At 40.1% G+C, this 25759-nt stretch overlaps 3 protein-coding genes and 1 pseudogene across 4 annotated transcripts in view; 1 reads left to right on the top strand and 3 right to left on the bottom strand.

Moving 5' to 3' along the window:
• RAB27A (RAB27A, member RAS oncogene family) overlaps positions 1 to 4589 on the bottom strand; it is a 79988-nt gene extending 75399 nt beyond the window's left edge. Inside the window, exon 1 of the mRNA XM_060095291.1 lies at positions 4542 to 4589. The gene's annotated coding sequence lies outside the window, so the exon portion shown is untranslated. The remainder of the gene's footprint in view (positions 1 to 4541) is intronic.
• Positions 4590 to 15097: 10508 nt separating this feature from the next.
• PIGBOS1 (PIGB opposite strand 1) lies at positions 15098 to 18298 on the bottom strand. Its single transcript, XM_060097317.1, has 2 exons — positions 17771 to 18298; positions 15098 to 15652 (listed from the first exon to the last, which is right to left on the bottom strand). Exon 2 carries the CDS (start codon positions 15595 to 15597, stop codon positions 15433 to 15435), a length of 165 nt encoding a protein of 54 aa, XP_059953300.1. The 5' UTR covers positions 15598 to 15652; positions 17771 to 18298; the 3' UTR covers positions 15098 to 15432.
• On the bottom strand, positions 16072 to 17773 carry LOC132488175 (methyltransferase-like 26; annotated as a pseudogene).
• Positions 17773 to 25759, top strand: part of PIGB (phosphatidylinositol glycan anchor biosynthesis class B) — a 25097-nt gene continuing 17110 nt past the window's right edge. Inside the window, exons 1-4 of one of the 2 annotated variants that reach the window (XM_060097314.1) lie at positions 17773 to 18314; positions 20145 to 20280; positions 20708 to 20825; positions 24692 to 24796. In XM_060097314.1, coding sequence (XP_059953297.1) covers positions 18188 to 18314; positions 20145 to 20280; positions 20708 to 20825; positions 24692 to 24796 — 486 coding nt within the window. In that variant the 5' untranslated portion in view covers positions 17773 to 18187. The remainder of the gene's footprint in view (positions 18315 to 20144; positions 20281 to 20707; positions 20826 to 24691; positions 24797 to 25759) is intronic. The other variant, XM_060097313.1, reaches the window with a different exon arrangement.

Genomic DNA, 25759 nt, shown 5'->3' with positions numbered 1-25759 from the left:
GACAGAGATACAGATGAGTGGAATGGACTTGAGGGTCCAGAAATGAGCCCATAAATCTATAGCCAATTGATTTTCAAAAAGAGTACCAAGACCATTTGATGGGAAAGAACAGTCTCTTCAACAAATGGTGCTGGGAGAATAGATATTCACATGTAAAAGAGTGAAGGTGGACCCTTTCCTCACACCATATATAAAAATTAACTCAAAATAGATCAAAGACCTAAATCATAAGAACTAAAACTATAAAACTCATAGAAGAAAACATAGGCAGAAATCTTCATGACCTTAGATCAGGCAATGGTTTCTTACATGTGATAGCATAAGCAGAAGCAACAAAAGAAAACTGTATTAGACTTAATCAAAATTTAAAATTTGTTCACATCAAAGGATACTCTCAAGAGAGTGAAAACACAATCCACAGAATGAGAGAAAATATTTGCAAACCATATATCTGATAAGTATATAGTATCAGAATATATAAAGAGCTCTTACAACTCAACCACAAAAAGACAATCCAATTAAAAAGCAGGCAAAGGACTAAAACAGACATCTCTCTAAAGAGGATATAAAAGTGGCCAACCACATGAAAAGATGTTCAATGGCATTAGTCATTAGGGAAATGCAAATCAAAACCATAATGAGATACCACTTCATACCCACTAGGTAGGCCATAACATTTTTTAAAAAAAGAAAAGACAAATAACAAGTGTTAGCGAGATATAGAGAAACTGAAACCTTTATACATTGCTGGAGGGAATGTAAAATGATGTAGTCACTTTGGGAAACAGTTTGGCAGTTCTTCAAAAAGTTAAACAGAGAATCACCACATATGTCCCAACAAGTTTATTCCTAGAAATATGCCAAAATTATTGAAAATGGGTATTCAAACAAATACTTGTACACAAATGTTCATAGCAGCACTACTCCAAAAGGTTCCAAAAGCTGGAAACAATCTAAACATCCATCAATGGATGAATGGATAAAGAAATTGTGGTATATCCATACAATGGAATATTACTTGGCCACAAAAAGGAGTGAGGCACTAATACATGTTACAACATGAATGAAACTTGAAAGTATACTAAGTAAAAGAAGCTAGTCACAGAAGGTCACATACTGTATGATTCTATTTATATAAAACATCCAGAAAAGGTAAATCCATAGAGACAGAAAGCAGACTGGTTGCCAGGGCTGCGGGGAAGAATAGGGAATGACTGTTTACTGCACATCATCCTTTTGGGGTGATGAAAATGTCCTGGAACTCGACAGAAGTGATAGTTTCACAATATTGTGAATGTACTAAATGCCACAGAATTGTATGCTTTAAAATGTGTTATGTGAGTTTTGTTTCAATTTTTTAAAAAGAACCAGACTCCTAGAGTCAAAGCTTCATCTAAGAAAAGGATGAGCCAGAAAGTAAAGAAGTGCTCAGAGAATGACAAGGACATATCAAAAGGACACAGACCCATCTGGGGGAGGATTATTCCTCAGCTAAGAACTTGCTTATTTTAACTGGGACTGTCAATATATTTTTGTTTATAAGCTACATTAACAAAACTTACCTTTCAAAAATGTCCACTGTGAATGTCAAAGTATATTCTTGAGTATTTTATACCTAGTTGTAAATTTTTTTAAGAAGTCTTATTTTACACTTGTTAAACTACAAAATTATTTTCAGAAAATGCTTAAACATTACATTTCATATTTGAAATAAACATTTATTAAAAAAAATAAAGACACAGACCTACTAGAGAATGGACTTGAGGATATGGGGAGGGGGAAGGGTAAGCTGTGACAAAGTGAGAGAGTGGCATGGACATATACACACTACCAAACGTAAAATAGATAGCTAGTGGGAAGCAGCCGCATAGCACAGGGAGATCAGCTCGGTGCTTTGTGACCACCTAGAGGGGTGGGATAGGGAGAGTGGGAGGGAGGGAGATGCAAGAGGGAAGAGATATGGGAACATATGTATATGTATAACTGATTCACTTTGTTATAAAGCAGAAACTAACACACCATTGTAAAGCAATTATACTCCAATAAAGATCTAAAAAAAAAAAAAGAATACAGGAGCCAGCTTGAAAGGACTCCAACCAGCCAAATCTGGGACAATTTGAACATGTAGTGATTGTCAGGATTGTCTTCATGAGCATGGAACTAGAACATCACACAGGGACCTGCACTCAGAATTTTAATGCTCTGCAGTCACTGTCTTAAAATTCTTAATAATTTTACCCTTGAATTTGTGTTTTATAAGTGAAATCTGATGGCACAATGGAGGATGCTGGAGGCTTGAAGCCTCTGTAGACACATGGCTCTGACTCCTGCCACTGCCCACTCCTCACCCCCTGGTCCCTTGGGCCCTACCCAGCCTTGCATTCACTACCTTACTCCAGGGCAGTGACTAAGTCACCTTGGCTGGGGGAGGCCCACATTCCGCCATCACCTTCCACCTGGCCAGGAGCCTGGGTGTGAGAGCAGAAGGGATCAGGGTTGAGCCCATGCCCCATGGCACCATGGGGCGGGCAAGAAGGCAGGTATCACTACCGTAGTCTGGTAGCACCACAGTACATTCTATGTGCCACTCAGCAGGGGGCTCCTGCCACCACCACCCAGGAATCAAGAGCACCCCAGCATGGAGGCTACAATCCCTGGGGGGTGCACATTCACCACGAGTTGGAGTGGCGGGTCCATGAGAAGAGGAGATTGACTTTCTCATCCTCACCCAGGGCTGTGCATCTTCATTCTGCACTAAGCCCCACAAATCACGTGGCTAGCACTGGTGACAGTAATAGACTGTAACTCACTGGACAAAATAGGAATCCGTGAATCATACTGACAGATCATTTCTGCAGTAGTCCCACCAAAAAGGTATAACCTGAATCTGTCTAATCATGAGGAAGCATTAAACAAACCCAAGTTAAGGGAAATTTTACAAAACAGACCAGTATGCTTTAAAAATTTCAAGATCATGAAAGGCAATGACTAAGGAATGAGAATAAATGAAACCAAAGAATCATGACAACTAAACTCATATGCAATTGTGAATTAGTTCCCAGACCAGAAAAAAAATTTTGTCTTGCTCTAAAGGACATTAATGGAACTTGGTAGAATTTGGATGAAATCTGAGATAATAATATCCTAGCAACCTTAACTTCCTGATTTTGATTATTATACTATAATTATAAATGAGAATATCCTTGTTTTTAGGAATTGCACACTGAAATAGGGGTAAAAGGGAATCACATGGGCAACTTATTGTTCTCAAAGGGTTTAGAAAAACAATAATGTGTGTGTGTGCATATACATACACACACATATATAGAGATTAAAGCAACTGTGGTTAAATGTTAACATTTGTGGAATCTGAATAATGGGTATATGAAAATTCTTTGTACTTTTTCTTTAAGTCTGAAATTATTTCAAAATAATATCTAAAAAACTTTTAGAATTCTCTTCAGGAAATCCCATAGGATCAAGTTTAGTGGCCCCCTTGAAAATCTACCATTGTCTAGGCTTTCCCCCTTTAACTCTCTTATTCTCCCTATCTTGCCCTCCTGACCTTGGAGTTAGAATGGATTTGTGATGAGACTGCAGAACCACCACCTGACTATGTTACCTGGGAAGGCCCTGATGATACTCCTTTCACTGAGGCACTGGTGAGGAGGCCACTGACATCTCTGAAAAGCACAATGGTGGATGTACTTTATGAGCTGAGACTGACAGAAGATGCTGCTGCAACAGGACTCCTGAGTATCAATTAGAAACAAAAGAATGCCCAAATGGCAAAGAACAGATGGCAGGCCATAAGTACTATAATGGGAAGCCAGGCTGGAGTGCAACCAGGATGTCTTGACCCACAGAGATCTGTGATGGTGGCTTATAGGTCATGATGTTCTGAAGGAAAAGATAGATGGGGTGTTTTTGTTTTGAGGAGAGAAGGGGTGTTTCTTGACTCAAATATTTTTTAAAGAAAATCAAGAACTAGTGAGCAGAAGGCTGTCAGTCTCCACAATGGCAATCATGGTCTTTCACCAGTTTCCTGATTTAAGTCATTTCGCAGACTTAGAGCCAATGACTGAAGAAGCTGTATTCACCTGAGGAAGGTGAATACCACAAGAATTATACCAATGCCACAAGAATTATATCATAAACTTTCCTCTGCTCCTACCAAGAGACCAAGGCCTTCAACCAGGATAAATGTGCATTGGGGAAAGAGGAATTCAGACTTTGATGACTGCAAGATCTGAGCTGAAACTGTTACAAGGAGGCTCTAAATACTACCACAGTCCCTCAGTTTAGAGTGGGGGCTTGTGGGGGTGATAAGATAAATGCAGGTTTGGCCCAAATTTGTTTTACAGGACCCACTCTGTCATTCCATAGGACACATTCCATAGGATACATACACATACTCAGTAGCTGGCAGAAACCTCACACTGACCTTAAAGGAAGAGCCCCTGCCTTAGTCTGCTCAGACTGCTAATAAAAAAAAACACCATTAAATGAGTGGTTTAAAAAACAGATATTTTTTTTCTCACAGTTCTGAAGGCTATGGTGTCCAAGATCAAGGTGCTGGCAGATTCAGTGTATGATGAGGCCTTCTTCCTGATGTGCAGACAGCCACCTTCTTGCTGTATCCTCACATGGGCAAGAGAAAGAGCATCTCTCTTGTATATTTTCTTATAAGGGAACTAATCCCATTGATAAGGGTGCCACCCTCATGATCTAGTTACCATCCAAAGGCCCTACCTCCAAATACCCTGACATTGGGGATCAGGGCTTCAACATATGAATGGGGGAAAGCATTCAGTCCATACCACATCATTATTGTAGAAAGGACCAGCTGAAAGCCCCTAAATCTGCTTCCCCTGGCTCCAATAGTAAATTAGAAGCAATTCATGCAAAAAAAATGCAGACGTTAATGCCACCTTCAAAGATATGAAGTATATGGGGTGGGGGGGTTCTCTCTATAACACCATTCAATTCACCTCTCTGCGCCCTGCAAAAACTAAACAGAAAAAGTTCTCAGGACAGATGGTGATGGTGGTCACACAACAATGTGAATATATTTCATGCCACTGAAATGTACACTTAAAAATGGTAAAAACAATAAATTTTATGTTATGTATATTCTACACCACACACACATACTAGATGGATTATGGCAGGAAACAATGGACTACCTCAACTGCAGCTGCTATTCTGGATGCAGTGTTGGTTTTTTTTTTTTTCTGACAGTTTTGTTGAGATATAATCCCACACAATAAAGCTTTAAAGTGTACAATTCAGTGGTTTTTAATATATTCACAAAGCTGTCATTGATCACCACTATCTAGTTCCAAAATATTTTCATCATCCTAAAAAGTAACCCTATATCCATTAGCAGTCACTCCCTATCCCTCCTTCCCCTTAGTCCCTGGGAACTACTAATACACTTTGTTTCTACACATTTGCCTGTTCTGGACACGTCATATAGAATCATACAATATATGGCCTCTTGTGCTCAGCTTCTTTCATGTTTTCAAAGTTTATTCATGTTGTAGCACATATCAGTATTTCATTCCTTGTTATAACTGAGTAATATTCCATTGTGTGAATATACCACATGTTTATCCATTCACTGGCTGAGACATTTGGGTTATTTTCACTTTTTGGCTATTATAATAATGATTCTATGAGCATTCATTTACAAATTTTTGTGTAGACATATGTTTTCCATTTACTCTGAATCAGCCAATATGCTAAGAACTTTACATATATCACCTCATTTACATCTAACAATTGCCCTATAAAATAAGCACTATTCTTGTCCCCATATTACAGATGAGGAAACCGAGCCTTAAAGGGATTAAGCAACCTAAGTTCATATAGCTAATAAGTGGCAAAGCCAGGACCAGAACTTAGAACCCATTTTCTTAATGGCTATAAGGCGAAGAATGGGCTGGGGAGGCCAGTTAGCATACTGAAGTCCAAGTGAGGGATAATAGTGATCTGGTTTAAGGCAGTGGCCCTGAGGATGAAGATGAATGGACAGATTTGAGATACTTAAGAGAATGAATCAAGAAGACTTTGTTAGGGACTTCCCTGGTGGCGCAGTGGTTAAGAATCCACCTGCTAACGCAGGGGACATGGGTTCAATCCCTGGTCCGGGAAGATCCCACATGCCGTGGAGCAACTAAGTCCATGCGCCACAACTACCGAAGCCCACGCACCTAGACCCTGTACTCTGCTGCAAGAGAAGCCACCGCAGTGAGAAGCCCATGCACCAAAACAAAGAGTAGCCCCCCGCTCGCCGCAACTAGAGAAAGCCCACGTGCAGCAACAAAGACCCAGTGCAGCCAAAAATAAAAATCAATTAATTAATTAAAAAAGAAAAAGAGGAAGACTTTGTTGTAGGGGGTGAAGAAGAGGGAGGATCCAGGCGCCCAGATTTCTGGTTTGGGCAACTAGGAACCCCTGAGCAAAAGGAAGAAAGCAACAGGGAAGGAGAGTGAACTAGGCAATAATAAACAAGTTTAGGACATTTCAACTCTGACATACCAGCACCAGCAGAACATCCAAGTGAAACTGTTTAGTATGTAGTTGAATAAGTTGGTCTGAAGCACAGAAGACATGAACTGGAGCTATTACCAAGGGGACTCAAAGACATGAGAGGCAATGAGCTAGTCTAGAAAATGTGCTGAGAGGGCAAAGAGGGGGCTTGGTGCAGAACCCAGAGGATCACTCAGTATTTAAGGCATTGGCAGAGGAAATCCAAAAAAGGGAATTTGAGAAAAGTGTGTCCAGAGGAAAACAAAGAGAGAAAGTTATTACAGAAACTAAGTATATTAAACCCATCTTGTGCACCAGTTCAAAATCCTCCCCACACCACTTCTTACTCCAGCCACAGAACTGGTCAGAGTATACCTCTTGCTTCCAGCTCTGGAGCTTCTCTGACACTGCAGGCTACTGCTTGAAACATGCAGAGTCCCAGCTCCAGTTACATTAATAGGATTGAAATGGGAGGTATCAATACAAACTCATGATTTTTAATATGGAGAAATAGAGTTATGTATAGATATGTATTAAGTATATATTTTCCAGCTCCATCTGCTAAGAGGTCCTAGAAGAATATCATAGTAGCTATGAACACACTTAGCACTCAGATCTTGATTTCTAAATACCCTTTTCCAATAAAAGGAACCAAAGACATGATCTTTTATATATAAAATCCTAAAGAATCTACTAAAAAACTATTAGCGCTAATAAATGAAATATGCAAAGTTGCAGGGTGCAAGATCATTACACAAAAATCAGTTGTATTTCTATACACTGGGAATGAACAATCAAAAAAGGAACTTTAAAAAAAATCCCATTTATAATAGCAACAAAAAGAATAAAATACTTAGGAGATGCAGGATTTATACACTAAAAACTACAAAACACTACTGCAAGAAATTAAAGAAGACTTAAATAAATGAAAAGATACACCATGTCGTTGGATTGGAAGACATAATATTGTAAAGATGGCAATGCTCCCCAAAGCAATCTGTAGATTCAATGCAATCCCTATCGAATTCAACACTATTTTTACAGAAAAGGAAAAGCTGATGCTAAAATTCACAGGAAATTGCAAAGGACTCCAAATAGCCCCCAAAAAAATCCTGAAAAAGAATAAAGTTAGGGCTTCCCTGGTGGCACAGTGGTTGAGAGTCCGCCTGCTGATGAAGGGGACGCAGGTTCGTGCCTCAGTCTGGGGGTATCCTGCGTGCCGCAGAGCGGCTGGGCCCATGAGACATGGCCGTTGGGCCTGCGTGTCCAGAGCCTGTGCTCCGCAACGGAAAAGGCCATAACAGTGAGAGGCCCACATACCGAAAAAAAAAAAAAAAAAAAAAAAAAAAAAGAATAAAGTTAATTTACACTTCCTGATTTCAAAACTTAATACAAAACTGCAGTAATCAAAACACTGTGGTATTGGCATAAAGACAGAGATACAGATGAGTGGAATGGACTTGAGGGTCCAGAAATGAGCCCATAAATCTATAGCCAATTGATTTTCAAAAAGAGTACCAAGACCATTTGATGGGAAAGAACAGTCTCTTCAACAAATGGTGCTGGGAGAATAGATATTCACATGTAAAAGAGTGAAGGTGGACCCTTTCCTCACACCATATATAAAAATTAACTCAAAATAGATCAAAGACCTAAATCATAAGAACTAAAACTATAAAACTCATAGAAGAAAACATAGGCAGAAATCTTCATGACCTTAGATCAGGCAATGGTTTCTTACATGTGATAGCATAAGCAGAAGCAACAAAAGAAAACTGTATTAGACTTAATCAAAATTTAAAATTTGTTCACATCAAAGGATACTCTCAAGAGAGTGAAAACACAATCCACAGAATGAGAGAAAATATTTGCAAACCATATATCTGATAAGTATATAGTATCAGAATATATAAAGAGCTCTTACAACTCAACCACAAAAAGACAATCCAATTAAAAAGCAGGCAAAGGACTAAAACAGACATCTCTCTAAAGAGGATATAAAAGTGGCCAACCACATGAAAAGATGTTCAATGGCATTAGTCATTAGGGAAATGCAAATCAAAACCATAATGAGATACCACTTCATACCCACTAGGTAGGCCATAACATTTTTTAAAAAAAGAAAAGACAAATAACAAGTGTTAGCGAGATATAGAGAAACTGAAACCTTTATACATTGCTGGAGGGAATGTAAAATGATGTAGTCACTTTGGGAAACAGTTTGGCAGTTCTTCAAAAAGTTAAACAGAGAATCACCACATATGTCCCAACAAGTTTATTCCTAGAAATATGCCAAAATTATTGAAAATGGGTATTCAAACAAATACTTGTACACAAATGTTCATAGCAGCACTACTCCAAAAGGTTCCAAAAGCTGGAAACAATCTAAACATCCATCAATGGATGAATGGATAAAGAAATTGTGGTATATCCATACAATGGAATATTACTTGGCCACAAAAAGGAGTGAGGCACTAATACATGTTACAACATGAATGAAACTTGAAAGTATACTAAGTAAAAGAAGCTAGTCACAGAAGGTCACATACTGTATGATTCTATTTATATAAAACATCCAGAAAAGGTAAATCCATAGAGACAGAAAGCAGACTGGTTGCCAGGGCTGCGGGGAAGAATAGGGAATGACTGTTTACTGCACATCATCCTTTTGGGGTGATGAAAATGTCCTGGAACTCGACAGAAGTGATAGTTTCACAATATTGTGAATGTACTAAATGCCACAGAATTGTATGCTTTAAAATGTGTTATGTGAGTTTTGTTTCAATTTTTTAAAAAGAACCAGACTCCTAGAGTCAAAGCTTCATCTAAGAAAAGGATGAGCCAGAAAGTAAAGAAGTGCTCAGAGAATGACAAGGACATATCAAAAGGACACAGACCCATCTGGGGGAGGATTATTCCTCAGCTAAGAACTTGCTTATTTTAACTGGGACTGTCAATATATTTTTGTTTATAAGCTACATTAACAAAACTTACCTTTCAAAAATGTCCACTGTGAATGTCAAAGTATATTCTTGAGTATTTTATACCTAGTTGTAAATTTTTTTAAGAAGTCTTATTTTACACTTGTTAAACTACAAAATTATTTTCAGAAAATGCTTAAACATTACATTTCATATTTGAAATAAACATTTATTAAAAAAAATAAAGACACAGACCTACTAGAGAATGGACTTGAGGATATGGGGAGGGGGAAGGGTAAGCTGTGACAAAGTGAGAGAGTGGCATGGACATATACACACTACCAAACGTAAAATAGATAGCTAGTGGGAAGCAGCCGCATAGCACAGGGAGATCAGCTCGGTGCTTTGTGACCACCTAGAGGGGTGGGATAGGGAGAGTGGGAGGGAGGGAGATGCAAGAGGGAAGAGATATGGGAACATATGTATATGTATAACTGATTCACTTTGTTATAAAGCAGAAACTAACACACCATTGTAAAGCAATTATACTCCAATAAAGATCTAAAAAAAAAAAAAGAATACAGGAGCCAGCTTGAAAGGACTCCAACCAGCCAAATCTGGGACAATTTGAACATGTAGTGATTGTCAGGATTGTCTTCATGAGCATGGAACTAGAACATCACACAGGGACCTGCACTCAGAATTTTAATGCTCTGCAGTCACTGTCTTAAAATTCTTAATAATTTTACCCTTGAATTTGTGTTTTATAAGTGAAATCTGATGGCACAATGGAGGATGCTGGAGGCTTGAAGCCTCTGTAGACACATGGCTCTGACTCCTGCCACTGCCCACTCCTCACCCCCTGGTCCCTTGGGCCCTACCCAGCCTTGCATTCACTACCTTACTCCAGGGCAGTGACTAAGTCACCTTGGCTGGGGGAGGCCCACATTCCGCCATCACCTTCCACCTGGCCAGGAGCCTGGGTGTGAGAGCAGAAGGGATCAGGGTTGAGCCCATGCCCCATGGCACCATGGGGCGGGCAAGAAGGCAGGTATCACTACCGTAGTCTGGTAGCACCACAGTACATTCTATGTGCCACTCAGCAGGGGGCTCCTGCCACCACCACCCAGGAATCAAGAGCACCCCAGCATGGAGGCTACAATCCCTGGGGGGTGCACATTCACCACGAGTTGGAGTGGCGGGTCCATGAGAAGAGGAGATTGACTTTCTCATCCTCACCCAGGGCTGTGCATCTTCATTCTGCACTAAGCCCCACAAATCACGTGGCTAGCACTGGTGACAGTAATAGACTGTAACTCACTGGACAAAATAGGAATCCGTGAATCATACTGACAGATCATTTCTGCAGTAGTCCCACCAAAAAGGTATAACCTGAATCTGTCTAATCATGAGGAAGCATTAAACAAACCCAAGTTAAGGGAAATTTTACAAAACAGACCAGTATGCTTTAAAAATTTCAAGATCATGAAAGGCAATGACTAAGGAATGAGAATAAATGAAACCAAAGAATCATGACAACTAAACTCATATGCAATTGTGAATTAGTTCCCAGACCAGAAAAAAAATTTTGTCTTGCTCTAAAGGACATTAATGGAACTTGGTAGAATTTGGATGAAATCTGAGATAATAATATCCTAGCAACCTTAACTTCCTGATTTTGATTATTATACTATAATTATAAATGAGAATATCCTTGTTTTTAGGAATTGCACACTGAAATAGGGGTAAAAGGGAATCACATGGGCAACTTATTGTTCTCAAAGGGTTTAGAAAAACAATAATGTGTGTGTGTGCATATACATACACACACATATATAGAGATTAAAGCAACTGTGGTTAAATGTTAACATTTGTGGAATCTGAATAATGGGTATATGAAAATTCTTTGTACTTTTTCTTTAAGTCTGAAATTATTTCAAAATAATATCTAAAAAACTTTTAGAATTCTCTTCAGGAAATCCCATAGGATCAAGTTTAGTGGCCCCCTTGAAAATCTACCATTGTCTAGGCTTTCCCCCTTTAACTCTCTTATTCTCCCTATCTTGCCCTCCTGACCTTGGAGTTAGAATGGATTTGTGATGAGACTGCAGAACCACCACCTGACTATGTTACCTGGGAAGGCCCTGATGATACTCCTTTCACTGAGGCACTGGTGAGGAGGCCACTGACATCTCTGAAAAGCACAATGGTGGATGTACTTTATGAGCTGAGACTGACAGAAGATGCTGCTGCAACAGGACTCCTGAGTATCAATTAGAAACAAAAGAATGCCCAAATGGCAAAGAACAGATGGCAGGCCATAAGTACTATAATGGGAAGCCAGGCTGGAGTGCAACCAGGATGTCTTGACCCACAGAGATCTGTGATGGTGGCTTATAGGTCATGATGTTCTGAAGGAAAAGATAGATGGGGTGTTTTTGTTTTGAGGAGAGAAGGGGTGTTTCTTGACTCAAATATTTTTTAAAGAAAATCAAGAACTAGTGAGCAGAAGGCTGTCAGTCTCCACAATGGCAATCATGGTCTTTCACCAGTTTCCTGATTTAAGTCATTTCGCAGACTTAGAGCCAATGACTGAAGAAGCTGTATTCACCTGAGGAAGGTGAATACCACAAGAATTATACCAATGCCACAAGAATTATATCATAAACTTTCCTCTGCTCCTACCAAGAGACCAAGGCCTTCAACCAGGATAAATGTGCATTGGGGAAAGAGGAATTCAGACTTTGATGACTGCAAGATCTGAGCTGAAACTGTTACAAGGAGGCTCTAAATACTACCACAGTCCCTCAGTTTAGAGTGGGGGCTTGTGGGGGTGATAAGATAAATGCAGGTTTGGCCCAAATTTGTTTTACAGGACCCACTCTGTCATTCCATAGGACACATTCCATAGGATACATACACATACTCAGTAGCTGGCAGAAACCTCACACTGACCTTAAAGGAAGAGCCCCTGCCTTAGTCTGCTCAGACTGCTAATAAAAAAAAACACCATTAAATGAGTGGTTTAAAAAACAGATATTTTTTTTCTCACAGTTCTGAAGGCTATGGTGTCCAAGATCAAGGTGCTGGCAGATTCAGTGTATGATGAGGCCTTCTTCCTGATGTGCAGACAGCCACCTTCTTGCTGTATCCTCACATGGGCAAGAGAAAGAGCATCTCTCTTGTATATTTTCTTATAAGGGAACTAATCCCATTGATAAGGGTGCCACCCTCATGATCTAGTTACCATCCAAAGGCCCTACCTCCAAATACCCTGACATTGGGGATCAGGGCTTCAACATATGAATGGGGGAAAGCATTCAGTCCATACCACATCATTATTGTAGAAAGGACCAGCTGAAAGCCCCTAAATCTGCTTCCCCTGGCTCCAATAGTAAATTAGAAGCAATTCATGCAAAAAAAATGCAGACGTTAATGCCACCTTCAAAGATATGAAGTATATGGGGTGGGGGGGTTCTCTCTATAACACCATTCAATTCACCTCTCTGCGCCCTGCAAAAACTAAACAGAAAAAGTTCTCAGGACAGATGGTGATGGTGGTCACACAACAATGTGAATATATTTCATGCCACTGAAATGTACACTTAAAAATGGTAAAAACAATAAATTTTATGTTATGTATATTCTACACCACACACACATACTAGATGGATTATGGCAGGAAACAATGGACTACCTCAACTGCAGCTGCTATTCTGGATGCAGTGTTGGTTTTTTTTTTTTTCTGACAGTTTTGTTGAGATATAATCCCACACAATAAAGCTTTAAAGTGTACAATTCAGTGGTTTTTAATATATTCACAAAGCTGTCATTGATCACCACTATCTAGTTCCAAAATATTTTCATCATCCTAAAAAGTAACCCTATATCCATTAGCAGTCACTCCCTATCCCTCCTTCCCCTTAGTCCCTGGGAACTACTAATACACTTTGTTTCTACACATTTGCCTGTTCTGGACACGTCATATAGAATCATACAATATATGGCCTCTTGTGCTCAGCTTCTTTCATGTTTTCAAAGTTTATTCATGTTGTAGCACATATCAGTATTTCATTCCTTGTTATAACTGAGTAATATTCCATTGTGTGAATATACCACATGTTTATCCATTCACTGGCTGAGACATTTGGGTTATTTTCACTTTTTGGCTATTATAATAATGATTCTATGAGCATTCATTTACAAATTTTTGTGTAGACATATGTTTTCACTACTCTGGGACATATGTCTAAAAGCAGAATTGCTGGGTCATATATGGTATCACTATGTTTATCTTTTTGAGGAACTTCCAAACTGTTTCACAGCAGCTGCACTGTTTTATAGCCTCACCAGCAATATACGAGGGTTTCAACTTCTCCACATCCTTGTCAACACTCATTATTTCCCCTTTTTGACTGTAGTCATCCTAGTGTATGTGAAGCGGCATCTCACTGTGGCTTTGATTTGAATGGCTGCAGTACCTTTACTGGAAAAAACAAAAAACAAAAAACAACTCATTCTCTGGCACTTGGTATGTGACTACCAAACTGACAAACCCATCCTTCTCAAAAGGAGGATCAAAAGCAGTTCAATTTCACATGATGTTAAATAGGATTATCATTCCTTGGATAACAGGATTATATATTCTTGCCTACAGTCACAGGCAGGAATACACTTGACTGTGTATCCTGTGGGAAGAGTCTTTTTCCCTGGCCTCACCTTTGGGCAGGACCTTGTGACATGCTCTAAACCAGCAGACTCTGAGGAGACATTTGCCACAGCTGAGCAGACATTTACAATTCATGTTTCCTTTCAGTCTCTCTCTCTCTCTTAATCCTAAACTCTGTCATATCCCAGACAGGGGCTACCCCTTGAGCCTGGGGCCCACAATGAGAAGACACACAGAACAGAACCCCAGTCTACCGACAGACAAGCCAAGCCTGTCACACAGTAGATATTTGGTATGTGTTTTAAATTTACATATATTTTTCAGTGTGCATAGAAGAAAAACAGTCTCAAAAGCTCAAACTATTAAAGGTGCTAATTAAATCAATGTATACTGAAAAACAGTCATTTTCACTTTGTTCATTCTGTATTGTTTGGGTTTTTTTTAATGAGGTGAACATGTACTACTCTAATTTTTTATTCACCTTTTTTTTTAATTACCTATGCTGGTCTCAACATAGTTTAGATTAAGTTACAATGAATTTACTTTTCAAAAAAATCAATAAGAAATGAGCTGATTTAAAGCATTTTGTACATGTGATTACATTTAAGCTTTCATTGTTAAAGTAGTATCAGTTTGTAGCGATTTCCAAAAAACCCTTTAACTATGTGAATAGCTTCATAATAAATTAACTCCTCCCTGACCATCATTATAATGCAAATTTGCTTGGTGGGTTAAGTAAACAGAGCTGTGGCTTGTTTGCCACCCTATGTGACACCACCTACCTTCTCAAAAACCTCCATTTGATCTGAGCCATCCCAATTCTCAATTCACTCCTCCATTCTGCCTGGGATGAGAAAGGGCTGGGATTGAAAGACTTCTAAAGTATATTAAAGCAGGCTATTTGTAGGCTAACTGAGGGGCATCCTGCCTGAAGTTAACTTGGTTAATTTCATCTACAAACACAACTGTAAACAACATTCCCAGCTAGTTTATACAGTCTAGACTGCCAATGTATAGGCCACATTCCCAGAAAAAAGAAGCTTCAACTAAGAAATAAAATATTCCTTAAGACATTAATTTTTGCTTAAAAGGAAAGTACTAATCTGTCCTGGTGAAAAGACATAAAATGGCAAATAAAAATACAGGAAACATTAAAATTGACAGTGCTAGTTTTAAAACTAATTTAAAATCATAATCTATGATTTATTTACAATTAATGTATATTTGATAACTTTTTACTAGATTATTTATAGTCAATGTATAATTTCAATGGAACTTTAAGCAATTACAGTTCGACTCCATGTACTATTAACTTTTCTTCTCTTCTGATTCTTGTACCAATTTCAACTTTTCTTTTAATTCCTTCTGATCTCTGGAATACTGTTCAAATATTGGTTGATAAATATATATTCCTCCAGCAATTCCAAGGATGCTAGCAAAAAGCAGTTGTGGAAAAGTCAATCTTCCAAACATTTTTTCAACAAACACCGCACAGTGCAAGGGTGGTTTCCAGGATATCTCTTCAGATCTGTATACAAAGAAAATGGGAAGCAAAGCAGTAACTTAGCACAATATCCTTTATAAAGACTTCATGTCACAACTTTGCTCCTGCATGAACAGTATTTTTGTCATAATATGTAAATATGCTTATTGATCTAACTAAAATAGGAATCCAGATACATAGGGAATATGAGAAATGTCGGTTAGGGGATGGGGTAAGATAAAGCTAAATCCTATTATAGAATGTTTTCAGTGGTTTTGGGTTTTTTTTTGGTTTGTTTGTTTTTAGACAGCAGGAAACACTTTATTCCCAGGCTCTCAGCAGCCCTGTGGCCACTGGCTAAGAATCCCCAGTGTGGGGAGGGCCAGTTCCCATAGTCTGGCCCAGAGTGGCAGGGGCTGGTGGTCTGGGTTTGTCCCAGGGACACAGGCATGGCGGAGAAGGGGTTACTCTTTCCGGAAAATTAGGCACTTGTCGTTGGCTGGTATGTCCACCATCCTCTCCAGGAGCAGCCCACTGGCCTGGCCCAGGTCCTCCAGAAGGGCTGTATCCCGCAGCCCCCACTCTGGGTTCCTGCATCTGAGGATCAGGTCAAAGTCCACGTTACTCTGGGGAGAAATCTTCCCGTTGATAGGTGATGATAGGTGATGAGGAGCGCCTTGCGTTTGAGCAGGTGTCCTGCTGCTCTGAAGAGCCCCTCGGCCTAGGTGCAGCTCAGGGGGCTGATGTGGCTCATGTTGATGCTGAGTAGCAGATCCAGAGATTGCGGCAGGATCCCACCCCACTGCTTCCAATCTCACCTCACGCCCAGGTACAGCGGGGCCCTCACGTTGGATAGTCCCTGGGCCTGAGTGGTGGCCAGGATGCTGTCCAGGCAGCTCTGATCCACGTGGTTCAGCTGCCACTCGGCGTGGGGGAAGGCCCGCCCTAAGTGGGCCGTGTGCTGGCCAGAGCCCGAGGCCAGCTCGAGCACGCGGCCACCGCACACAGCCGCAGCACGTGCAGGATGGGTTCCTTGTTCCGTTCTGCGGCCGCCGCCACCAGCGTCTTTCTAGTCCTGCGCGGCGCGGTCCATTGGCAGTGGTAGTCCAGCGCAGCTGGGCCCGTCGGGAGTGGTGGTGCGGTACCGCGGGGCCTGTCGGGAGTCTTCAGTGGTTTTAATGGATGATTTTTTAAATGGCAATAGTATGAGAGAGGGGAGAAGCATACTCTTTATGCCTTTAAAAGCATACCAAAACTACTGAAAGAAACAGCCCCCCCCCCAAAAGTTGAAAGTGACTGCCAATCCCATCTGGAAGTAGGAGATTTCTTTCTTTTCATTATTAGCCTTTCTTTACTATTTTATGTTTTTTTAGCAATATGTATGATTAAAAACAATTTTTAAAAACAAGCTAAAAGATTTTCTAGTTCCTTTTGATGCTGTAGTAGGTACATATTGACATCACCTCTAAGTCATTTGCCGTCAATTTTTGACAAAAATATAACGGGGATTTGGCTGGTTTTACTTTGAACAATTGAGGAGTTAAGGTTCTAGAACTTCTCAGAAAATTATACTCCTTGCTATAGTCTATAGTCTGTGAGAAGTCCTACAGTTGCAGGAGACCCTAAGCAGATGTTTATGAACGAAAAAAGCAGAGCGAAGAATTTACACGTTTTCTTTATTACAACAATATTTCACAGCCTCCTAAACCAGCTCCCAAGGTCACAAAAATCAATAGGAGTTTAATAGTTAGTAGCTTGCTCTTAATATATTGCTAAAATTGTCATTTAAACTAATCGGGGGCGGTGCGGGGGAGGGGAGAGACTGTTTTCTCTTGGACTCTACAGCTAACTGGATAAATGACAACTTCACCAAGCTTGGTTTGGTTCAATGACCGCTAGGAATAAGAAAAGGAAACATTTGCAAGTCAGCTCCTTGGAAAACAGACAATTAAACCACACAAACACGGGAAGGTTCCCCTTCTGCCACTAGCTCGCTGAGTAACCCTGACCAAGTCCTTTAACGTTTGGGGCCCTCATTTCCCACAGGCTAAATTACCCCTACCCTGCCTACGTCGTTCAACAAATATTTATTGTGAGATCACCCAAAGAGTGCAATGTTACACCAACACTTCCGTTTGTAATGATTATTACTATTATCATTACCATTCGGAGATCTCTGACAATTCTGCTCTGGCTCCGCGCCGCCTCCCGCCTGCCCCCGCAGAGACGAGATCGGCTTCTTTCAGCAGTTTCCGGACCGCCAGCCGCAGAGACCACGAAGCCAAAGGAGGGCAACAATCCTCGAGAAAGAAACGTAGACTGGAAAGCAGGGACGAGCCCGCAGCGAAGCGCAGAAGCGTGGCCTGAACATGCAGCACTGCGCCACGGGGACGCGCAGCAGGGACCAGCCGCGGGCGTGGGCGTAACCAAGTTAGCCTTTCCCGGCTACCTCCGCGCCTGCCAGAGACGGCCGCTCGCAAAGGCCAAACTTAGTGGGCGGAAGAGCGCGCTGCTTCAGCTACCCAGGGCTGGGGACGGTGGCGGCTGGCTGTCCCCAGCAGACCTCGAAGCAGATGCAGGATGGAGCGAGACGGCGGCAGCCTCTTTTTCCGTGGTCTCCAGAACCGCTCCCACGAGAAGATGAAGCTGAGAACGAGAAAGTCCACCTTGTACCTCAGCCAGCAGAAGAGCACTGGGCGCGGCGGAGGTGAGTGAGTGGGTGTGGAAGACGAGCGGAGTGGCGGTGGCGGGAAATCGCCGACACTGAGCGAGGGCTCCATCTGCTGGGGGGTGGGGCAGGGGGCAAGAAATCGCTTTGCTCTCGAGAAGGGATCCTCGATCCCTGTCGCTTGCGCGGCAGTGTATTCTGCATTATTTTGTGCCGTCCTCCCCGCAGCCGTGTGAAATGAGTAAGCATGATGTGGCCATCCCCTTTTCAGAGAGGGGGTCGCCACTCTGGCCCAGTGTTCCCGAGGTTTCGTAGCTACGGAGGGGCTGATTCCTGGAGTGCGACCAGGTCTGACCCCCGCCGCACTGCTTTTTCTTCACTGCCATCTCCGCCTTTTCTTTGGTCCTGATGTAATGTTGACAGGAGAAAAATCATCCCAGCAAGTGGGATTTTGATCTGTCGGAGGGGGTATTTACAATAAAGATGGGCTCCTCATTCAGTAAGTAAGTATTTATTTTGCGCCTTTTATGGGCCAAGCGCGGTTTTTCAAGGGCCAGTTCTGAGTACGGTTTCTTCTGCCTGAGTCCACGGACTAAAGAGGAGGAAAGGAAAGAACAAGGTTTTCTGACAGCAGATACAGTGCAGTCGGGAGGTTTGTTTCTGAAAGATGAAAGTTCAGAAGGGGCATGTATGTGGTCTTGAACGTACCAGTTGTCTGAGAAACATTTAAAATGTGTTCCTGGGGCCTCCCTGGTGGCGCAAGTGGTTGAGAGTCCGCCTGCCGATGCAGGGGATACGGGTTCGTGCCCCGGTCTGGGAGGATCCCATATGCCGCGGAGTGGCTGGGCCCGTGAGCCATGGCCGCTGAGCCTGCGCGTCCGGAGCCTGTGCTCCGCAACGGGGGAGGCCACAACAGTGAGAGGCCCGCATACCGCAAAAAAAAAAAAAAAAAAAAAAGTGTTCCTGGAGAAGAAGGAAGGAGAGTGGCAGGAACCCGGAATGATAGCAAAGACTCACAGTGGATCAGAGGCAGGTTGCAAACTCAAGTCCTCAGGAGGCCGGACAGGCAAGGCTAAATGTATACATAAGAAGTCAAAGCACCCTATATTTCAGTACCAGCCAGTTCCCAGTTGAGCTCTGTGTTGCCAGATCTTAAAGAGTTTTGATATGCTGCAATACAGATGTTAATATAAAACCTGATTTTTAAATGTTGGCAACCAAATTCACATTAAAAAAGTATTGTCTACAGGCAGTCCATTTGTGATTAAGAGCAGGGCTTTGGAGTCAACATGCAGACCCGGTTTTAGTTATTTACAACCGTTTGACTTGGGAGAAGGCAGTTTAACTTCTGAGCCTCAGTTTCCTCATATATAAAATAGGGCTAATGATATTTTCCCCATAGCATTGAGGACTAAATGAGATAGTGCATGTAAAGGAACGAACTCAGTGCCTAGCATAAAATGCATAGAGGACCATTTTATATGCTAGTATATGCACATTATACAAAGTGTCGCTTCCTATGTTAGTCATTTGTTAGCTGGTTTCTTTCATTAGATATACATATAGGATAACCTAATTAGCCTAAGGCCTTAGTTAACCCAATCTTTTTCAAAATGTACCTTAATATTCTCTTTATATTAATAAGTTGCCAGAAAGATTGGTGAGGCTCTGGCCTTTGTCTAACTTTCCGCCCAGGTCTGCTTTGAGAGTAGTGTGGAGGGGCCAGAGTTCACCACTGCTTTAACAGAACCTGAGCAAGGGGCCAACCAGAGCAGCAGATTTTAGTTCCCCAAGTGGAATTTGCCTGACTTTTGTGCTACAATTACCTGTTTGTTCATTTTTTGTTGTTTTTTTGTTTTCTTTTTTCAGATCTTCTTGGTGAAAACATTTATCTGGTCTTGTTTACCATAGCATTACGAATATGTAACTGCTTTTTAGTCCAGACAAGTTTTGTTCCAGATGAATACTGGCAGTCTCTTGAAGTTGCACATCACATGGTTTTCAAATATCCTTTGTAGTTTCTTTTCTGGACTAGAAATGTGTATTCATCTTAGGAACTGTGTCAGCTCCATGACATATTTTCAATAGATTTTCCGTATTTTCTCCAAATAATTTTAACTTATAAAAGGATGCCATTATTTTACGCTAATATTTCTTCTATATCTTTCTTTGATGTTAGTGTACCTGACTCAGCCTTTAGCATATATTCCCAAAGGGTTCAGTAATGTGGAGGATATAGATGAAGTAAAAAATACATTCCTGCTTTGAAGAAGTTAACAGTTTAGTTGGCCAACTGCATTTTTACTTCAGATATCCAGTGTAAAATACTATTTTTTTAAGCTTCTTTGCCAAAAAATAAAAGTGTTTTATATATAGAACTGAAAAGAGGTTTTGTTTCAGTGCTATTTAACATTAGTCCTTAATATTACTAATTATGGTTATTTGACTTGGGAATGGACAGAAAGATTGAGGGGTTACACTTACCCCTTAATCTTTGCAAGCATATACAAGATTCTGCACCTTTTGGGGAAAGACAGTGTTCAGTTGCTGGTAAGTTTAAATAAAAGTAATCAAAATAGTCATTAACAGATTTATTCCATCCCTTTTTTAAGGTTAATGTATATTAACTAAATGATAATATTGGTATCATGAAGTTTGTTTTTAAAAGACTACTGTTAAACTCAGACCGCATCTGGGAAGCCCAGGGTTCAAAGACATACTGTGATGTGTAACTGTTCAATATGTGCTAAAACATAAGACTGAGCATGAAAGTGTTCTGCTGTGAGCAATCCTGTTAAGATATACAGATTCTCAGAATGACTACATTATATATTATTCATACTCTAGAAGTAAATTTCCTTCATAAAAGGATCACTTAAGAGCAGTGTTGTATCTTGCTTTTTTTAACTTGTGAGCAGAGGATCATGTTATATGAGCCTATGAAGACTAAATACATGTAAACCCACTCAGGATTTAGTGTTGAAATTAAAAATGAGGAAAATTAATTTGACAAAAAAATATAGTGATATATACAATCATTGTGCTATGTAGTAATTAGCCATCAATAGTGAGCAGGGTTGTAATCCCTAGATCATGAATTTCTGGGGTCAGTCACCAGGAGAGGATACAAAAGAAGAACTAATGGTGCAAAAGTTTTTCTAACCCCATTCTCAGTATCTTTAAGCTATCATCAAGTTGGACTCAGAAGTTTGGGCCTTCCCCATTTTCTGTTAGGGAAGTGGCCCAGAATTCCAAAGGCAGTCTAAATCCTGAAGGGTTTTTTGAAGCCTGGAAAGACACTGAGGTTCTGGAGTTTTTGTTTTTGTTTTGTTTTTGTTTTCTTAGGCTGTATTGTACCCTCCCCTTTGCAACAATATTTGATTACCCATTTTTGAGAAACAGGACCATATCGGTAAGATTGATGCTTCATTTGGGAATATCACAGGGAAGGAAAATTGAGAGCAGTAGCAGGGTTTCTCCCATTAACACATGTAGAAGTTAGGAACTATGAATTCTCTTTCCTTCTCTCAGAGCTACCCACTAGCTTCTAGATCAAGAAGGATATTCATAAAGACTCGAAACAGGGCAAATATATGTAATATCCCAGAAAGTAGGTTGTATTATGAATGAAGGAGTCTTCAAGATAGAAAAACTTCCTATTCCTCCACGATCTATCCACTGCCCTCAACCTGTAGCTGACCCACCTGGCCATTCTGTGATTTAAAGGAAACCTCCTCTCGTCCCCATCCTACCCCACTCCAATACCCCTCCACCCTCCAAAAAACCTCTATCCTACGTGGAACTTGAGCAGATAGAGAACCATTATGATGCTATCAGTCAGTCATTCATACTCTCATATTGATTATTTTTCAATATAGATTATACAATTTTGAAACTAGAAGGGGTCAGAGACGTGATAAAGAAAATAGACCAAAGTCACAGCATGTTAAAAGCTAAAACTAGATCCTAGGTCTACTTATTTACAGCCTAGTGTTCTTTCCAGATAGCTTCTCTCTAAACTGCATAAGGTGAAAAGAACTAGGGATGGCTTAAACCTCTGCTGTCCAATATGGTAACCACTAGCCACCTGTGGCTACTGAAGACTTGAAATGCAGCTAGTCCAAATTGAGAAGTGCTATTAGTGTAAAATACGTACCAGACGTCAAAGAACTAGTACAAAATAAGAATGTGAACTATTTCTGTAACTTTTATATAGATTAAATGTTGAAGTGATATTTTAGATATAACGAGTTAAACAAAAGCACTAAGATTAATTTTACCTGTTAAGAGATTTTTTTTACTTTTTAATTTGACTACTATAAAATTTAAAATTCGGTATGTGGCTCACATTGCATTTCTACTGGACAGCACTGGCTTAGAATATGTGAGAAGAAAGAGGGATAAGAAGGGAAACCTGTGGGAGTACCACAGTGGGGGCTTTGAACGGTCAGGAGATGGCACAAGGGCATGTGGCTCCTAGAGCTTAAGGGAGGAGGATCTTAAAGAGCAGAAGTGTAGAAAGGTAAGCCGCCAACACAGGCCTCACCTTCAGGGTTTACCCCTGGCATGTTCCTTCTCCTCTGTTTTTTTTTTTTTTTTTTTTTGCTGTACGCAGGCCTCTCACTGTTGTGGCCTCTCCCGTTGCGGAGCACAGGCTCCAGACGCGCAGGCTCAGCGGCCATGGCTCACGGACCCAGCCGCTCCGCGGCATGTGGGATCTTCCCAGACCGGGGCACGAACCCGTGTCCCCTGCATCCGCAGGCGGACTCTTAACCACTGCGCCACCAGGGAAGCCCTCCTTCTCCTCTGTACCGCACCGCCCTAGTTGTTATTTTCCAGAAGCCATGTGTAACTGTTTAATTCTTGTCAGGTCCTTATAACCTGGAAAATAATGATATCTTAAAAGTCTGGAGAGACTGCTAATAACTGGGAATTTACAACTCCACTTATTTTTGTGCTGAGCTAAAATCTACCCTCTCTTAAATTCAAGATTTCTACATGACAACCCTTAAAAAAAGTTTTATTTATCCAGGATAAATATCTCCAGTTCTAAACCTCATAATCAGATAATGTCCTCTAAACATCTTGTAATTTATTAATGTCCATCTTAAAATGTGGGTCTCGAAACTGAACACAATATTGAAAGCTAGGGTAACTAGCTCAGAATATAGTGAGACCATTAACTTCATAAATACTATACTTCTCTCAGTGCACAAGAATCCTTTTAGTCTTTTAGGGGCTACCTCAGCTCCTATTAAGTCTGTAGCAAAATTAACTTTTTACACGAAGTACTTTCATACCTGCGAGGTGAGGAGGAAGCTTATAGATTCTTATGCAGGGCAAACAGAAGGTGAGTACAGAGATGCCTTTAACTGTATTTTACAGTGCACAGTTTAAGTGGAATTATGAAGTACAATGTACCTTTAACTCTAAGATTTAAACATTTATTTACAGATTATTGATAAAGGACGTAAAGCTAAAGTGTTAGAAGCCACTGACAACTGAAAGTAAAGCAGCTCTAATTATAATGTAAAATTAGTGAAGTTTGATCCAACAAAAATACACATTTACATATAAATTTTTAGAAACACATCTTTTGAACAAACTAAGTTGTGATCTACCAGCAAGTGTTACTTTCTTAATAACTGTGACACATTTTAAAACTCAAAGATGCTAATGTAAACATTAGAATCATTAACTGTAATTAAGTTATAATACATTTACTCTTTCTTTTTACTCTTAAATTTATTCTTTAGTGTCATCTGACTGGACACCATGTTTCTGTAATTATAGATTACTTAAAGCTTAAAAAAAAGTAACATTATTTTATCATCTATATTGTAGGGTAGGGGAGCAATGTAACTTAGTAGCTAAGAGCTTTGGAGTCAGGCAGACTTGGGTTTGAATCTTGACCTCCACACTAGCTCTGCAGCCTTGGGGAAATTATTTAACCTCTCTATGCCTCAGTTTTCTCATTTATAAAACAGTACCTTTTAGAAGCACTGAATCAGCTGATATACATAAAGTACTTAGTATGATACTTAGCATACAGTAGGGTAAATGTTTCATAAAAAATTACCTACTGTTATGCTACTGAAAAGAACTACATGTGCTTCTAAAATAGAACCTTCACACAATGAAATGGTCTGCTGGCTATTTAAAATTAGTAGTGTTGTAATATATATGTATATTACAGAGAGAATGAGAATGAGAAAACTACCTTTTGGTATTTCCATGAAAATTAATGCAATTTTTAAGGTATAAATTATTTTTGCACAAGAATAGAATAATACATCTTTTTTTTTTAACTAAGAATGGCTTTCGATTGATAGTTGGGTCAGCTTGTTGATTTCTTATGATTTTAAAGTATGAACTAACAGATGTTTTTAATATCTTTTTTTTTTTAACTAATGAAGATTTGGATTCCTAGACTTGCCCAAGCACTTCTGTCCGCTATAGCAGACTTGAGGCTTTACTCATTAATGAAGCAACTAGAAAATCAGCAAGTGGCAAGATGGGTGGTAAGTCCTAAACACTTTAGAAACTGTATGTCAGTTACTTCATTCCTACAAGCATGAAGCACATGAACAAGTCAGTCAATATGATTGATTCCCAAAACAGTTTCAGAAGATAATTTGTACAACTTTATAGAGGTACCTCCAAGATTAAGAACAGTAAAATGCAAGTGGACATGCTATCTCTCTCCTTCTGAATGAGCCCTAGGTGGCAGAAGCCACTGATGCCCTCCAACACTATGAGAGGCTAAACCCTAGGACCCAGCCTTGGGAAGAAGCATGACTCAGAACTGAGTCCTTGCCTCACTCTCCATAATATTCGGTAGGAATAGTTCTAAACCACTGCCTACCTCACAGATCACCTCAGCTGTTTACAACCCTTGCTCACTCTTCCTCCAGCTACCTGAGACATATCTTTTCACTGATGCACTCTTTCTCTTCTGGCTAGAATGGTAAAAATAGCTGGACTTTGTAAGAGAATGTGGTATAGAAGACTGTCTTTTGTCATTTGGCTCATTTCACAGTGGGGAGATAGATTCTCAAACTCCCATTCAAATCTTGAATGGATTTTCCCATTTAAACCATAAGTAAGCTTATATGAGCCAACTTAGAAATCTTACTACCTTTTTTATATTTCTGTTAGCAAATATGTTCCAAATTTCAAGTAACCGATGTACCAACACATTTCTGAATACTGTTAATTTATTGATATTAACAATTTATTAATTATTGATAGGACATATTTCTGCAGGTAGTGCGTTGATTTGCATTAAAAAGACAGATTGCTTTAGCGATTGAGTCCTTGATAAGTGATTCAAGGATTAAGTCAATCTCTTTAATTTGTGCTTATACACACTGTCGAAGGCTGAACCTAAAATGGCAAAGGCATAATACTTCCTCCAAAGTAGCAGCACTAGGATCTTCTAGCTCAGGAAGAGCCTTTAACTTCACAAAAATTGGGAACATATT

Source organism: Mesoplodon densirostris, chromosome 4 (genome assembly GCF_025265405.1).
Source record: "Mesoplodon densirostris isolate mMesDen1 chromosome 4, mMesDen1 primary haplotype, whole genome shotgun sequence".
Classification (NCBI taxonomy): Eukaryota; Metazoa; Chordata; class Mammalia; order Artiodactyla; family Ziphiidae; genus Mesoplodon; species Mesoplodon densirostris.
Note: the sequence above shows the minus strand (reverse complement) of the source record. Positions and strands in the feature narration are given on the sequence as shown.

Excerpts from the sequence above, each read along its gene's own strand:
- PIGBOS1 (XM_060097317.1), bottom strand. The coding sequence starts at position 15,597 with ATGTTTGGAAGATTGACTTTTCCACAACTGCTTTTTGCTAGCATCCTT.